Source organism: Oncorhynchus mykiss, chromosome 16 (assembly GCF_057628025.1).
Source record: "Oncorhynchus mykiss isolate SJ-2025 chromosome 16, ASM5762802v1, whole genome shotgun sequence".
Taxonomy (NCBI): Eukaryota; Metazoa; Chordata; class Actinopteri; order Salmoniformes; family Salmonidae; genus Oncorhynchus; species Oncorhynchus mykiss.
In genome coordinates, this window is record NC_143037.1 from 70567501 (window position 1) to 70583477 (window position 15977).

Consider the following 15977-nt stretch of genomic DNA (forward strand, 5'->3'; position numbering starts at 1 on the left):
ATTGATCCATCGGCCTACAGTGCTGCACCTTCTCTCCTCCCTCCCTCCCCCTTTCTCTCTCCCTCTCTCCTCCCTCCCCCTTTCTCTCTCCCTCTCTCTTCCTCTCAGCACAGCTCTGCTCTCCTCCATCCCACCCCATCCCTCGACCTCCTCTCTTCCCCACAGACTTTCCTTCTATCCCCACAGCCTCTCCTTCTATCCCCACAGCCTCTCCTTCTATCCCCACAGCCTCTCCTTCTATTCCCTCAGCCTCTCCTTCTATCCCCGCAGCCTCTCCTTCTATCCCCACAGCCTCTCCTTCTATCCCCGCAGCCTCTCCTTCTATCCCCACAGCCTCTCCTTCTATCCCCACAGCCTCTCCTTCCTTCTATCCCCACAGCCTCTCAGTCTATCCCCACAGCCTCTCCTTCTATCCCCACAGCCTCTCCTTCTATCCCCACAGCCTCTCAGTCTATCCTCACAGCCTCTCCTTCTATCCCCACAGCCTCTCCTTCTATCCCCACAGCCTCTCCTTCTATCCCCACAGCCTCTCAGTCTATCCCCACAGCCTCTCCTTCTATCCCCACAGCCTCTCCTTCTATCCCCACAGCCTCTCCTTCTATCCCCACAGCCTCTCCTTCTATCCCCACAGCCTCTCCTTCTATCCCCACAGCCTCTCCTTCTATCCCCACAGCCTCTCCTTCTATCCCCACAGCCTCTCAGTCTATCCCCACAGCCTCTCCTTCTATCCCCACAGCCTCTCCTTCTATCCCCACAGCCTCTCAGTCTATCCCCACAGCCTCTCCTTCTATCCCCACAGCCTCTCCTTCTATCCCCACAGCCTCTCCTTCTATCCCCACAGCCTCTCCTTCTATCCCCACAGCCTCTCCTTCTATCCCCACAGCCTCTCAGTCTATCCCCACAGCCTCTCCTTCTATCCCCACAGCCTCTCCTTCTATCCCCACAGCCTCTCAGTCTATCCCCACAGCCTCTCCTTCTATCCCCACAGCCTCTCCTTCTATCCCCACAGCCTCTCAGTCTATACCCACAGCCTCTCCTTCTATCCCCACAGCCTCTCCTTCTATCCCCACAGCCTCTCCTTCTATCCCCACAGCCTCTCCTTCTATCCCCACAGCCTCCCATCAGGCCAGCAAGCTAGCCTCCCAGCAAGCTAGCCTCCCATTTCACAGCTATCTCTCTCTGATTACAGCTGCAGAGCTAGGAAAGAGAAGAGAAGAGAACACACACACACACACACACACACACACACACACTTGGAGGGAGGGAGAAGGATTATTTATTTTCTTTGATATCTTTTTTCCCCCCGTTAACGATAGCAATATCCAGGCTGGGCATGAGGAAGAGGTGTCGCTGGGATGTCAACTGATGTCATGGTAACCTGGCAGACTGAGCCAGGTTCAAAGATTGGTGCGGTGCCACAGTTTTGAGGAAAACTCATTGGTCAAACCCAGGTGTTAGATTGGGCTCTTTTGAAGTAATTTTACCAGAGTAGAGCAGGAACCCTGAGGGAACTCAAACCTGTCAGTGGCCTGTGCCAATGTACGACTCATATTCAGTAGAACCACCTAGAGCAGAGGTCCGGAGCCTGTTTGGTTTTCCTGTTCTACCTGATCATTTCTGGCAACCACCTGGTGTCCTAAATCAGTGCCTGATTAGAGGCAAATCATTTTAAAAGCAGTGGAACTGGCTTCCATGTCCAGAATTGAATTTAAGGGACCTAGAGGATATGCAGTTACTTCTGTCAGTGATCTATGGCCTGCCAACATACAGAATACACATAGTTATGGGCAGGAGTTTATCCTTTTCTGCTCCATACCTGTTGACTGGTCTCTCTATGTCCAGCAGTTTGAGGATGGACTTGCCGTCCATGTCCGGAGGCACGTCCATGCCAGCGATGTCCAGGATGGTGGGCGCCAGGTCAATGTTCAGCACCACGTGAGGGTTGCTATGGAGACGCAGGGGGCGATAAGGGGACAAGGTTATTACGGCGCATGTCAGATGGTATCTGGTTGGTTAACGTCAGCTGATGAGAGGGATGGAGAGTGAGAGATGGGAGCGACCGAGAAACAGAGAGAGAGAGAGAGAGAGAAAGTGAGAGAAGGGGAAAAAAATATGACATTATAAAATCCATGTACACAAGCTTCCCACAATAAGTTGGGTGAATTTTGGCCCATTCCTCCTGACAGAGCTGGTGTAACTGAGTTAGGTTTGTAGGCCTCCTTACTCGCACACGCTTTTTCAGTTCTGACCACAAATTTTCTATGGGATTGAGGTCAGGGCTTTGTGATGGCCACTCCAATACCATGACTTTGTTGTCCTTAAGCCATTTTGCCACAACTTTGGAAGTATGCTTGGGTTCATTGTTCATTGTTCATTTGGAAAACCCATTTGTGACCAAGCTTTAAGTTCCTGACGGATGTCTTGAGATGTTGCTTCATTATATCCACATAATTTATCTTTCTCATGATACCATCTATTTTGTGAAGTGCACCAGTCCCTCTTGCAGCAAAGCACCCCCACAACATGATGCTGTTACCCCCGTGCTTCACGGTTGGGATGGTGTTCTACGGCTTGCAAGCCTCCCCTTTTTTCCTCCAAACATAACGATGGTCATTATGGCCAAACAGTTCTATTATTGTTTCATCAGACCAGAGGACATTTCTCCAAAAAATACAATCTTTGTTCCCATGTGCCGTTGCAAACCATAGTCTGGCTTTTTTATGGCGGTTTTGGAGCAGTGGCTCTTCCTTGCTGAGTGGCCTTTCAGGTTATGTCGATATATGACTCGTTTTACTGTGAATATAGATACTTTCGTACCTGTTTCCTCCAGCATCTTCACAAGTTCCTTTGCTGTTCTGTGATTGATTTGCATTTTTCGCACCAAAGTACGTTAATCCCTAGGAGACTTCCTGAGCGGTTTGACGGCTGCGTGGTCCCATGGCGTTTATACTTGCGTACTATTGCTTGTACAGATGAACGTGGAACCTTCAGGCATTTGGAAATTTCTCCCAAGGATGAACCAGACTTTTTGAGGTCTACAATTTTCTATCTGAGCTCTTGACTGATTTCTTTTGATTTTCCAATGATGTCAAGCAAAGAGGCACTGCGTTTGAAGATAGGTCTTGAAATACATCCACAGGTACACCTCCAATTGACTCAAATTATGTCAATTAGCCTATCAGAAGCTTCTAAAGCCATGACATCATTTTCGGGAATTTTCCAAGCTGTTAAAAGGCACAGTCAACTTAGTGTATGTAAACTTCTGACCCACTGGAATTGTGATACAGTGAATTATAAGTTAAATAATCTGTCTGTAAACAATTGTTGGAAAAATAACTTGTGTCATGCACAAAGTAGATGTTCTAACCAACTTGCCAAAACTATAGTTTGTTAACAAGAAATTTGTGGAGTGGTTGAAAAACTAGTTTTTATGACTCCAAGCTAAGTGTATGTAAACATCCTACTTCAACTGTATATGGAGCGTCTGAGTGTCCCCTGGCCCAAGAGGACTTGACACTGAATGGTGATGTTCAACTGACTGTCTAAATCATCCAAACAAATGAGAGCAAAACAAAGTCAATCCCTCTGGGATCAGGCAGATGTTACTTTTCTTCTATTGTAATATAAATAGACATCTCCCATCTCTTTCTCTCACCTCTACCTCATCTCTCATCTCTCTCTCTCTCTCTGCCATTGGTCTTACGGAGGGATCAGGGGGATAGAACAGCTATGTAGAGGATTTGGATGATGTATAATGACACAAAAGGTTTGATGTTAGTATGTATGGATCAGTTCCACGGGGGTTACGTCATCCACAGATCAGCACCCATACAGCCATATGATACAACAGCCCTTAGAACCTTACCTGGCTCCTGCCTCCACGTTGGGCCCTCGGATGTAGAAGGGTACTCGAATGTCAAACTCGTAGGGCATGGACTTGCCCTTGACCAGGCCAAACTGACCAATGTGGTAGCCGTGGTCAGCTGTGTAGATGATATATGTGTTGTCCAGTTCTCCAGTCTCAGCCAGCATGTTATACACCTAGAACACAGGACAGATAGCATGATATACACCTAGAACACAGGACAGATAGCATGTTATACACCTAGAACACAGGACAGATAGCATGTTATACACCTGGAACACAGGACAGATAGCATGTTATACACCTAGAACACAGGACAGATAGCATGTTATACACCTAGAACACAGGACAGATAGCATGTTATACACCTGGAACACAGGACAGACAGCATGTTATACACCTAGAACACAGGACAGATAGCATGTTATACACCTAGAACACAGGACAGATAGCATGTTATACACGTAGAACACAGGACAGATAGCATGTTATACACCTAGAACACAGGACAGACAGCATGTTATACACCTAGAACACAGGACAGATAGCATGTTATACACCTAGAACACAGGACAGATAGCATGTTATACACCTAGAACACAGGACAGATAGCATGTTATACACCTAGAACACAGGACAGATAGCATGTTATACACCTGGAACACAGGACAGATAGCATGTTATACACCTAGAACACAGGACAGATAGCATGTTATACACCTAGAACACAGGACAGATAGCATGTTATACACCTAGAACACAGGACAGATAGCATGTTATACACCTAGAACACAGGACAGATAGCATGTTATACACCTAGAACACAGGACAGATAGCATGTTATACACCTAGAACACAGGACAGATAGCATGTTATACACCTAGAACACAGGACAGATAGCATGTTATACACCTGGAACACAGGACAGATAGCATGTTATACACCTAGAAGACAGGACAGATAGCATGTTATACACCTAGAACACAGGACAGATAGCATGTTATACACCTAGAACACAGGACAGAGAGCATGTTATAGACCTAGAACACAGGACAGATAGCATGTTATACACCTAGAACACAGGACAGATAGCATGTTATACACCTAGAACACAGGACAGATAGCATGTTATACACCTAGAACACAGGACAGATAGCATGTTATACACCTAGAACACAGGACAGATAGCATGTTATACACCTACAACACAGGACAGATAGCATGTTATACACCTAGAACACAGGACAGATAGCATGTTATACACCTAGAACACAGGACAGATAGCATGTTATACACCTGGAACACAGGACAAATAGCATGTTATACACCTGGAACACAGGACAGATAGCATATTATACACCTAGAACACAGGACAGATAGCATGTTATACACCTAGAACACAGGACAGATAGCATGTTATACACCTAGAACACAGGACAGATAGCATGTTATACACCTGGAACACAGGACAGGTAGCATGTTATACACCTAGAACACAGGACAGATAGCATGTCATACACCTAGAACACAGGACAGATAGCATGTTATACACCTAGAACACAGTACAGATAGCATGTTATACACCTAGAACACAGGACAGATAGCATGTTATACACCTAGAACACAGTACAGATAGCATGTTATACACCTAGAACACAGGACAGATAGCATGTTATACACCTAGAACACAGGACAGATAGCATGTTATACACCTAGAACACAGGACAGATAGCATGTTATACACCTGGAACACAGGACAGATAGCATGTTATGCACCTGGAAAACAGGACAGATAGCATGTTATACACCTGGAAAACAGGACAGATAGCAATTAACACAGGACAGATAGTGATGGTCTCTGCTAGGGCAATGGAATGTACTAATGGTCTCTGCTAGGACAATGGAATGTACTGATGGTCTCTGCTAGGACAATGGAATGTACTGATGGTCTCTGCTAGGGCAATGGAATGTACTGATGGTCTCTGCTAGGACAATGGAATGTACTGATGGTCTCTGCTAGGACAATGGAATGTACTGATGGTCTCTGCTAGGACAATGGAATGTACTGATGGTCTCTGCTAGGACAATGGAATGTACTTTTGGTCTCTACTAGGACAATGGAATGTACTGATGGTCTCTGCTAGGGCAATGGAATGTATTGATGGTCTCTGCTAGGACAATGGAATGTACTGATGGTCTCTGCTAGGACAATGGAATGTACTGATGGTCTCTGCTAGGACAATGGAATGTACTTTTGGTCTCTACTAGGACAATGGAATGTACTGATGGTCTCTGCTAGGACAATGGAATGTACTGATGGTCTCTGCTAGGACAATGGAATGTACTGATGGTCTCTATTAGGGCAATGCTATGTAGTGATGGACAGGTACAGATGGAAACATGCAGAATGAATAATATATGATGATCATGTATCCCATTTAGCAGACACTTTTATCTGAAGCAACTTACAGTCATGCGCGCATACATTTTGCATACGGGTGGCCCCGGGAATTGAACACAATACCCTGGTCTTGCAAGAGCCATGCTCTACCAACAGAGCCGTAAAGTGATCCTGTATTTAGGGGGTGGCGCCCGGCTCACCTTCTCCACGCTGTCGTCCACAGAGAGCAGGGTCTGCAGCCTCTTCCTCTGTAGCATGTTGGTGAACTCCATGTGGATGGGCTTCATGGAACCAGTGTAACTCATGATCCAGTGCTTGTCCGGGTTCGGGGCATAGTTGTAGCTGGGAGTGCTGAGAGAAGACAGGGAGCCAAAGGGTTCAGAGGAGTTCAGTGACATCGTATTGACACATTGACAAAAGTATATTTTGAAAAGTTTTTGACATTGAGTTTTTAATTACGCTTTAGATGTAGAGGGATCACTCATAGACACAAAGTCCCCAACACAATTAACTCTTGACCCAAATATAGCATTAATAGGTAATGGAAAACAGATAGGTGATTCCATTGTTCTTGGTAGGTGATTCCATTGTTCTTGGTAGGTGATTCCATTGTTCTCTGTAGGTGTTTCCATTGTTCTTGGTAGGTGATTCCATTGTTCTTGGTAGGTGAATCCATTGATCTTGGTAGGTGAATCCATTGATCTTGGTAGGTGATTCCATTGTTCTTGGTAGGTGATTCCATTGTTCTTGGTAGGTGAATCCATTGATCTTGGTAGGTGAATCCATTGATCTTGGTAGGTGATTCCATTGTTCTTGGTAGGTGATTCCATTGTTCTTGGTAGGTGAATCCATTGATCTTGGTAGGTGATTCCATTGTTCTTGGTAGGTGATTCCATTGTTCTCTGTAGGTGTTTCCATTGTTCTTGGTAGGTGATTCCATTGTTCTCTGTAGGTGTTTCCATTGTTCTGGGTAGGTGATTCCATTGTTCTTGGTAGGTGATTCCATTGTTCTTGGTAGGTGATTCCATTGTTCTTGGTAGGTGATTCCATTGTTCTTGGTAGGTGATTCCATTGTTCTTGGTTGTGATGGTTTAGTCTGTCTTTAATTAACTACATCTGTATTGTACAAAAATACAATACACACAACTGTGTGTGTGTGTGTGTCTGTGTGTGTGTGTGTGTCTGTGCGTGTGTGTGTGTGACTGTGCATGTGTGTTTGTGACTGTGTGTGTGTGTGTCTGTGTGTGTGTGTGACTGTGAGTGTGTGTGTGTGTGTGTGTGACTGTGCATGTGTGTGTGTGTGTGTGACTGTGTGTGTGTGACTGTGCATGTGTGTGTGTGACTGTGCGTGTGTGCATGACTGTGCGTGTGTGTGTGACTGAATGTGTGTGTGTGACTGTGTGTGTGTGTGTGTGTGTGTGTGTGTGTGTGTGTGTGTGTGTGTGTGTGTGTGTGTGTGTGTGTGTGTGTGACTGCATGTGTGTGTGTGTGTGTGTGTGTATGACTGCGTGTGTGTGTGTGTGTGTGTATGACTGCGTGTGTGTGTGTGTGAGGCAGGAGAGTAAATTACTTTATAGGATGAACTACGTGGCCAAAAGTATGTGGGTGTTAAATTAGTGGATTCTATTTCAGCCACACTCGTTGCTGACAGGTGTATAACATCGGGAACACAGCCATGAAATCTCCATAGACAAACATTGGCAGTAGGATGGCCCGTAATGAAGAGAATCTTGGTTCCGGGGATGCCAGAAAAACACTTCTTACCCGAATGCATAGTGCCACCTGTAACGTTTGGTGGAGGAGGAATAATGATCTGGGGCTGTTTTTTGTGGTTCGGCCAAGGACCCATTAGTTCGAGTGAAGGGAAATCCTAACTCTACAGCACACAATGACATTCTATACGATTCTGTGCTTCCAACATTGTGGCAACGGTCTGGGGAAGGCCCTTTCCTGTTTCAGCATGACAATGCCCCTGTGCACAAAGCAAGGTCAATATAGAAATGGTTTGTTGAAATCGGTGTGGAAGAACATGTCTGGCCTGCACAAAGCCCTGACCTCAACCACATCAAACACATTTGGGAAGAATTGGAACACCGACTGCGAACCAGGCCTAATCGCCCAACATCAGCGCCTGATCTCACTAACGCTCTTGTGGCTGAATGGAAGCAAGTCCCCGCAGCAATGTTCCAACATTTATTGGAAAGCCTTCTCAGGAGAGTGGAGGCTGTTATAGCAGCAAAGGGGGGACCAACTCCATGTTATAATGCCCATGATTTCTGAATGAGATGTTCAACGAGCACTTTTGGTCAAGAAGTATACATTAGGACAATGGGAGAAGGGAAATGTATTGGGGCTGGTGGCTGGCTGGTCACTGGTTAAATTAAAAAGACTCTCTCTCCAGTGAGTTGTGCAGTGGGAGGATGTTGTGTGTGTGTCTGATTTGGAAAGGAACACACACACGCACGCGCACACACGCACGCACGCACGCACGCACGCACGCACGCACACACACACACACACACACACACACACACACACACACACACACACACACACACACACACACACACAGAGGGGGGGGGGCATCACCACCATCTGAATTATCTCCAGAAAACAAATGTCTCTTATCATGTGATTGTGTTACTCCCTCCACTCTCACCTGTTCCCTCCACTCTCACCTGTTCCCTCCATCTCACCCTCCCTCCACTCTCACCTGTTCCCTCCACTCTCACCTGTTCCCTCCATCTCACCCTCCCTCCACTCTCACCTGTTCCCTCCACTCTCACCTGTTCCCTCCATCTCACCCTCCCTCCACTCTCACCTGTTCCCTCCATCTCACCCTCCCTCCACTCTCACCTGTTCCCTCCACTCTCACCTGTTCCCTCCATCTCACCCTCCCTCCACTCTCACCTGTTCCCTCCACTCTCACCTGTTCCCTCCACTCTCACCTGTTCCCTCCATCTCACCCTCCCTCCACTCTCACCTGTTCCCTCCACTCTCACCTGTTCCCTCCATCTCACCCTCCCTCAACTCTCACCTGTTCCCTCCACTCTCACCTGTTCCCTCCATCTCACCCTCCCTCCACTCTCACCTGTTCCCTCCACTCTCACCTGTTCCCTCCATCTCACCCTCCCTCCACTCTCACCTGTTCCCTCCACTCTCACCTGTTCCCTCCATCTCACCCTCCCTCCACTCTCACCTGTTCCCTCCACTCTCACCTGTTCCCTCCACTCTCACCTGTTCCCTCCATCTCACCCTCCCTCCACTCTCACCTGTTCCCTCCACTCTCACCTGTTCCCTCCATCTCACCCTCCCTCAACTCTCACCTGTTCCCTCCACTCTCACCTGTTCCCTCCATCTCACCCTCCCTCCACTCTCACCTGTTCCCTCCACTCTCACCTGTTCCCTCCACTCTCACCTGTTCCCTCCATCTCACCCTCCCTCCACTCTCACCTGTTCCCTCCACTCTCACCTGTTCCCTCCATCTCACCCTCCCTCCACTCTCACCTGTTCCCTCCACTCTCACCTGTTCCCTCCATCTCACCCTCCCTCCACTCTCACCTGTTCCCTCCACTCTCACCTGTTCCCTCCATCTCACCCTCCCTCCACTCTCACCTGTTCCCTCCACTCTCACCTGTTCCCTCCATCTCACCCTCCCTCCACTCTCACCTGTTCCCTCCATCTCACCCTCCCTCCACTCTCACCTGTTCCCTCCACTCTCACCTGTTCCCTCCATCTCACCCTCCCTCCACTCTCACCTGTTCCCTCCACTCTCACCTGTTCCCTCCATCTCACCCTCCCTCCACTCTCACCTGTTCCCTCCACTCTCACCTGTTCCCTCCATCTCACCCTCCCTCCACTCTCACCTGTTCCCTCCACTCTCACCTGTTCCCTCCACTCTCACCTGTTCCCTCCATCTCACCCTCCCTCCACTCTCACCTGTTCCCTCCACTCTCACCTGTTCCCTCCATCTCACCCTCCCTCAACTCTCACCTGTTCCCTCCACTCTCACCTGTTCCCTCCATCTCACCCTCCCTCCACTCTCACCTGTTCCCTCCACTCTCACCTGTTCCCTCCATCTCACCCTCCCTCCACTCTCACCTGTTCCCTCCACTCTCACCTGTTCCCTCCATCTCACCCTCCCTCCACTCTCACCTGTTCCCTCCACTCTCACCTGTTCCCTCCATCTCACCCTCCCTCCACTCTCACCTGTTCCCTCCACTCTCACCTGTTCCCTCCTTCTCACCCTCCCTCCACTCTCACCTGTTCCCTCCACTCTCACCTGTTCCCTCCATCTCACCCTCCCTCCACTCTCACCTGTTCCCTCCACTCTCACCTGTTCCCTCCATCTCACCCTCCCTCCACTCTCACCTGTTCCCTCCACTCTCACCTGTTCCCTCCATCTCACCCTCCCTCCACTCTCACCTGTTCCCTCCACTCTCACCTGTTCCCTCCATCTCACCCTCCCTCCACTCTCACCTGTTCCCTCCACTCTCACCTGTTCCCTCCATCTCACCCTCCCTCCACTCTCACCTGTTCCCTCCACTCTCACCTGTTCCCTCCATCTCACCCTCCCTCCACTCTCACCTGTTCCCTCCACTCTCACCTGTTCCCTCCATCTCACCCTCCCTCCACTCTCACCTGTTCCCTCCACTCTCACCTGTTCCCTCCATCTCACCCTCCCTCCACTCTCACCTGTTCCCTCCACTCTCACCTGTTCGCTCCATCTCACCCTCCCTCCACTCTCACCTGTTCCCTCCACTCTCACCTGTTCCCTCCATCTCACCCTCCCTCCACTCTCACCTGTTCCCTCCATCTCACCCTCCCTCCACTCTCACCTGTTCCCTCCACTCTCACCTGTTCCCTCCATCTCACCCTCCCTCCACTCTCACCTGTTCCCTCCACTCTCACCTGTTCCCTCCATCTCACCCTCCCTCCACTCTCACCTGTTCCCTCCACTCTCACCTGTTCCCTCCATCTCACCCTCCCTCCACTCTCACCTGTTCCCTCCACTCTCACCTGTTCCCTCCATCTCACCCTCCCTCCACTCTCACCTGTTCCCTCCACTCTCACCTGTTCCCTCCATCTCACCCTCCCTCCACTCTCACCTGTTCCCTCCATCTCACCCTCCCTCCACTCTCACCTGTTCCCTCCATCTCACCTGTTCCCTCCACTCTCACCTGTTCCCTCCATCTCACCCTCCCTCCACTCTCACCTGTTCCCTCCACTCTCACCTGTTCCCTCCATCTCACCCTCCCTCCACTCTCACCTGTTCCCTCCACTCTCACCTGTTCCCTCCATCTCACCCTCCCTCCACTCTCACCTGTTCCCTCCACTCTCACCTGTTCCCTCCATCTCACCCTCCCTCCACTCTCACCTGTTCCCTCCACTCTCACCTGTTCCCTCCATCTCACCCTCCCTCCACTCTCACCTGTTCCCTCCACTCTCACCTGTTCCCTCCATCTCACCCTCCCTCCACTCTCACCTGTTCCCTCCACTCTCACCTGTTCCCTCCATCTCACCCTCCCTCCACTCTCACCTGTTCCCTCCACTCTCACCTGTTCCCTCCATCTCACCCTCCCTCCACTCTCACCTGTTCCCTCCACTCTCACCTGTTCCCTCCATCTCACCCTCCCTCCACTCTCACCTGTTCCCTCCACTCTCACCTGTTCCCTCCATCTCACCCTCCCTCCACTCTCACCTGTTCCCTCCACTCTCACCTGTTCGCTCCATCTCACCCTCCCTCCACTCTCACCTGTTCCCTCCACTCTCACCTGTTCCCTCCATCTCACCCTCCCTCCACTCTCACCTGTTCCCTCCATCTCACCCTCCCTCCACTCTCACCTGTTCCCTCCACTCTCACCTGTTCCCTCCATCTCACCCTCCCTCCACTCTCACCTGTTCCCTCCATCTCACCCTCCCTCCACTCTCACCTGTTCCCTCCACTCTCACCTGTTCCCTCCATCTCACCCTCCCTCCACTCTCACCTGTTCCCTCCACTCTCACCTGTTCCCTCCATCTCACCCTCCCTCCACTCTCACCTGTTCCCTCCACTCTCACCTGTTCCCTCCATCTCACCCTCCCTCCACTCTCACCTGTTCCCTCCATCTCACCCTCCCTCCACTCTCACCTGTTCCCTCCATCTCACCTGTTCCCTCCACTCTCACCTGTTCCCTCCATCTCACCCTCCCTCCACTCTCACCTGTTCCCTCCACTCTCACCTGTTCCCTCCATCTCACCCTCCCTCCACTCTCACCTGTTACCTCCACTCTCACCTGTTCCCTCCATCTCACCCTCCCTCCACTCTCACCTGTTCCCTCCACTCTCACCTGTTCCCTCCATCTCACCCTCCCTCCACTCTCACCTGTTCCCTCCACTCTCACCTGTTCCCTCCATCTCACCCTCCCTCCACTCTCACCTGTTCCCTCCACTCTCACCTGTTCCCTCCATCTCACCCTCCCTCCACTCTCACCTGTTCCCTCCACTCTCACCTGTTCCCTCCATCTCACCCTCCCTCCACTCTCACCTGTTCCCTCCACTCTCACCTGTTCCCTCCATCTCACCCTCCCTCCACTCTCACCTGTTCCCTCCACTCTCACCTGTTCCCTCCATCTCACCCTCCCTCCACTCTCACCTGTTCCCTCCACTCTCACCTGTTCCCTCCATCTCACCCTCCCTCCACTCTCACCTGTTCCCTCCACTCTCACCTGTTCCCTCCATCTCACCCTCCCTCCACTCTCACCTGTTCCCTCCACTCTCACCTGTTCCCTCCATCTCACCCTCCCTCCACTCTCACCTGTTCCCTCCACTCTCACCTGTTCCCTCCATCTCACCCTCCCTCCACTCTCACCTGTTCCCTCCATCTCACCCTCCCTCCACTCTCACCTGTTCCCTCCACTCTCACCTGTTCCCTCCATCTCACCCTCCCTCCACTCTCACCTGTTCCCTCCACTCTCACCTGTTCCCTCCATCTCACCCTCCCTCCACTCTCACCTGTTCCCTCCACTCTCACCTGTTCCCTCCATCTCACCCTCCCTCCACTCTCACCTGTTCCCTCCACTCTCACCTGTTCCCTCCACTCTCACCTGTTCCCTCCATCTCACCCTCCCTCCACTCTCACCTGTTCCCTCCACTCTCACCTGTTCCCTCCATCTCACCCTCCCTCAACTCTCACCTGTTCCCTCCACTCTCACCTGTTCCCTCCATCTCACCCTCCCTCCACTCTCACCTGTTCCCTCCACTCTCACCTGTTCCCTCCATCTCACCCTCCCTCCACTCTCACCTGTTCCCTCCACTCTCACCTGTTCCCTCCATCTCACCCTCCCTCCACTCTCACCTGTTCCCTCCACTCTCACCTGTTCCCTCCATCTCACCCTCCCTCCACTCTCACCTGTTCCCTCCACTCTCACCTGTTCCCTCCATCTCACCCTCCCTCCACTCTCACCTGTTCCCTCCACTCTCACCTGTTCCCTCCATCTCACCCTCCCTCCACTCTCACCTGTTCCCTCCACTCTCACCTGTTCCCTCCATCTCACCCTCCCTCCACTCTCACCTGTTCCCTCCACTCTCACCTGTTCCCTCCATCTCACCCTCCCTCCACTCTCACCTGTTCCCTCCACTCTCACCTGTTCCCTCCATCTCACCCTCCCTCCACTCTCACCTGTTCCCTCCACTCTCACCTGTTCCCTCCATCTCACCCTCCCTCCACTCTCACCTGTTCCCTCCACTCTCACCTGTTCCCTCCATCTCACCCTCCCTCCACTCTCACCTGTTCCCTCCACTCTCACCTGTTCCCTCCATCTCACCCTCCCTCCACTCTCACCTGTTCCCTCCACTCTCACCTGTTCCCTCCATCTCACCCTCCCTCCACTCTCACCTGTTCCCTCCACTCTCACCTGTTCGCTCCATCTCACCCTCCCTCCACTCTCACCTGTTCCCTCCACTCTCACCTGTTCCCTCCATCTCACCCTCCCTCCACTCTCACCTGTTCCCTCCATCTCACCCTCCCTCCACTCTCACCTGTTCCCTCCACTCTCACCTGTTCCCTCCATCTCACCCTCCCTCCACTCTCACCTGTTCCCTCCACTCTCACCTGTTCCCTCCATCTCACCCTCCCTCCACTCTCACCTGTTCCCTCCACTCTCACCTGTTCCCTCCATCTCACCCTCCCTCCACTCTCACCTGTTCCCTCCACTCTCACCTGTTCCCTCCATCTCACCCTCCCTCCACTCTCACCTGTTCCCTCCACTCTCACCTGTTCCCTCCATCTCACCCTCCCTCCACTCTCACCTGTTCCCTCCATCTCACCCTCCCTCCACTCTCACCTGTTCCCTCCATCTCACCTGTTCCCTCCACTCTCACCTGTTCCCTCCATCTCACCCTCCCTCCACTCTCACCTGTTCCCTCCACTCTCACCTGTTCCCTCCATCTCACCCTCCCTCCACTCTCACCTGTTCCCTCCACTCTCACCTGTTCCCTCCATCTCACCCTCCCTCCACTCTCACCTGTTCCCTCCACTCTCACCTGTTCCCTCCATCTCACCCTCCCTCCACTCTCACCTGTTCCCTCCACTCTCACCTGTTCCCTCCATCTCACCCTCCCTCCACTCTCACCTGTTCCCTCCACTCTCACCTGTTCCCTCCATCTCACCCTCCCTCCACTCTCACCTGTTCCCTCCACTCTCACCTGTTCCCTCCATCTCACCCTCCCTCCACTCTCACCTGTTCCCTCCACTCTCACCTGTTCCCTCCATCTCACCCTCCCTCCACTCTCACCTGTTCCCTCCACTCTCACCTGTTCCCTCCATCTCACCCTCCCTCCACTCTCACCTGTTCCCTCCACTCTCACCTGTTCTCTCCATCTCACCCTCCCTCCACTCTCACCTGTTCCCTCCACTCTCACCTGTTCCCTCCATCTCACCCTCCCTCCACTCTCACCTGTTCCCTCCATCTCACCCTCCCTCCACTCTCACCTGTTCCCTCCACTCTCACCTGTTCCCTCCATCTCACCCTCCCTCCACTCTCACCTGTTCCCTCCACTCTCACCTGTTCCCTCCATCTCACCCTCCCTCCACTCTCACCTGTTCCCTCCATCTCACCCTCCCTCCACTCTCACCTGTTCCCTCCACTCTCACCTGTTCCCTCCACTCTCACCTGTTCCCTCCATCTCACCCTCCCTCCACTCTCACCTGTTCCCTCCATCTCACCCTCCCTCCACTCTCACCTGTTCCCTCCATCTCACCCTCCCTCCACTCTCACCTGTTCCCTCCATCTCACCCTCCCTCCACTCTCACCTGTTCCCTCCATCTCACCCTCCCTCCACTCTCACCTGTTCCGTCCATCTCACCCTCCCTCCACTCTCACCTGTTCCCTCCTCTCACCCTCCCTCCACTCTCACCTGTTCCCTCCATCTCATCCTCCCTCCACTCTCACCTGTTCCCTCCATCTCACCCTCCCTCCACTCTCACCTGTTCCCTCCACTCTCACCTGTTCCCTCCATCTCACCCTCCCTCCACTCTCACCTGTTCCCTCCACTCTCACCTGTTCCCTCCACTCTCACCTGTTCCCTCCATCTCACCCTCCCTCCACTCTCACCTGTTCCCTCCACTCTCACCTGTTCCCTCCATCTCACCCTCCCTCCACTCTCACCTGTTCCCTCCACTCTCACCTGTTCCCTCCATCTCACCCTCCCTCCACTCTCACCTGTTCCCTC

The 15977-nt window shown here is 51.8% G+C and overlaps 1 protein-coding gene across 8 annotated transcripts in view; it reads right to left on the reverse strand.

The window, feature by feature from the left end:
- LOC110491155 (extracellular sulfatase Sulf-2) overlaps positions 1–15977 on the reverse strand; it is a 280821-nt gene that overhangs the window by 17795 nt on the left and 247049 nt on the right. For all 8 annotated transcript variants that reach the window (XM_036947630.2, XM_036947629.2, XM_090203821.1 and 5 more), the window contains 3 exons: positions 6467–6617; positions 3866–4041; positions 1817–1945 (listed from right to left, as the gene is read on the reverse strand). In XM_036947630.2, coding sequence (XP_036803525.2) covers positions 1817–1945; positions 3866–4041; positions 6467–6617 — 456 coding nt within the window. The remainder of the gene's footprint in view (positions 1–1816; positions 1946–3865; positions 4042–6466; positions 6618–15977) is intronic.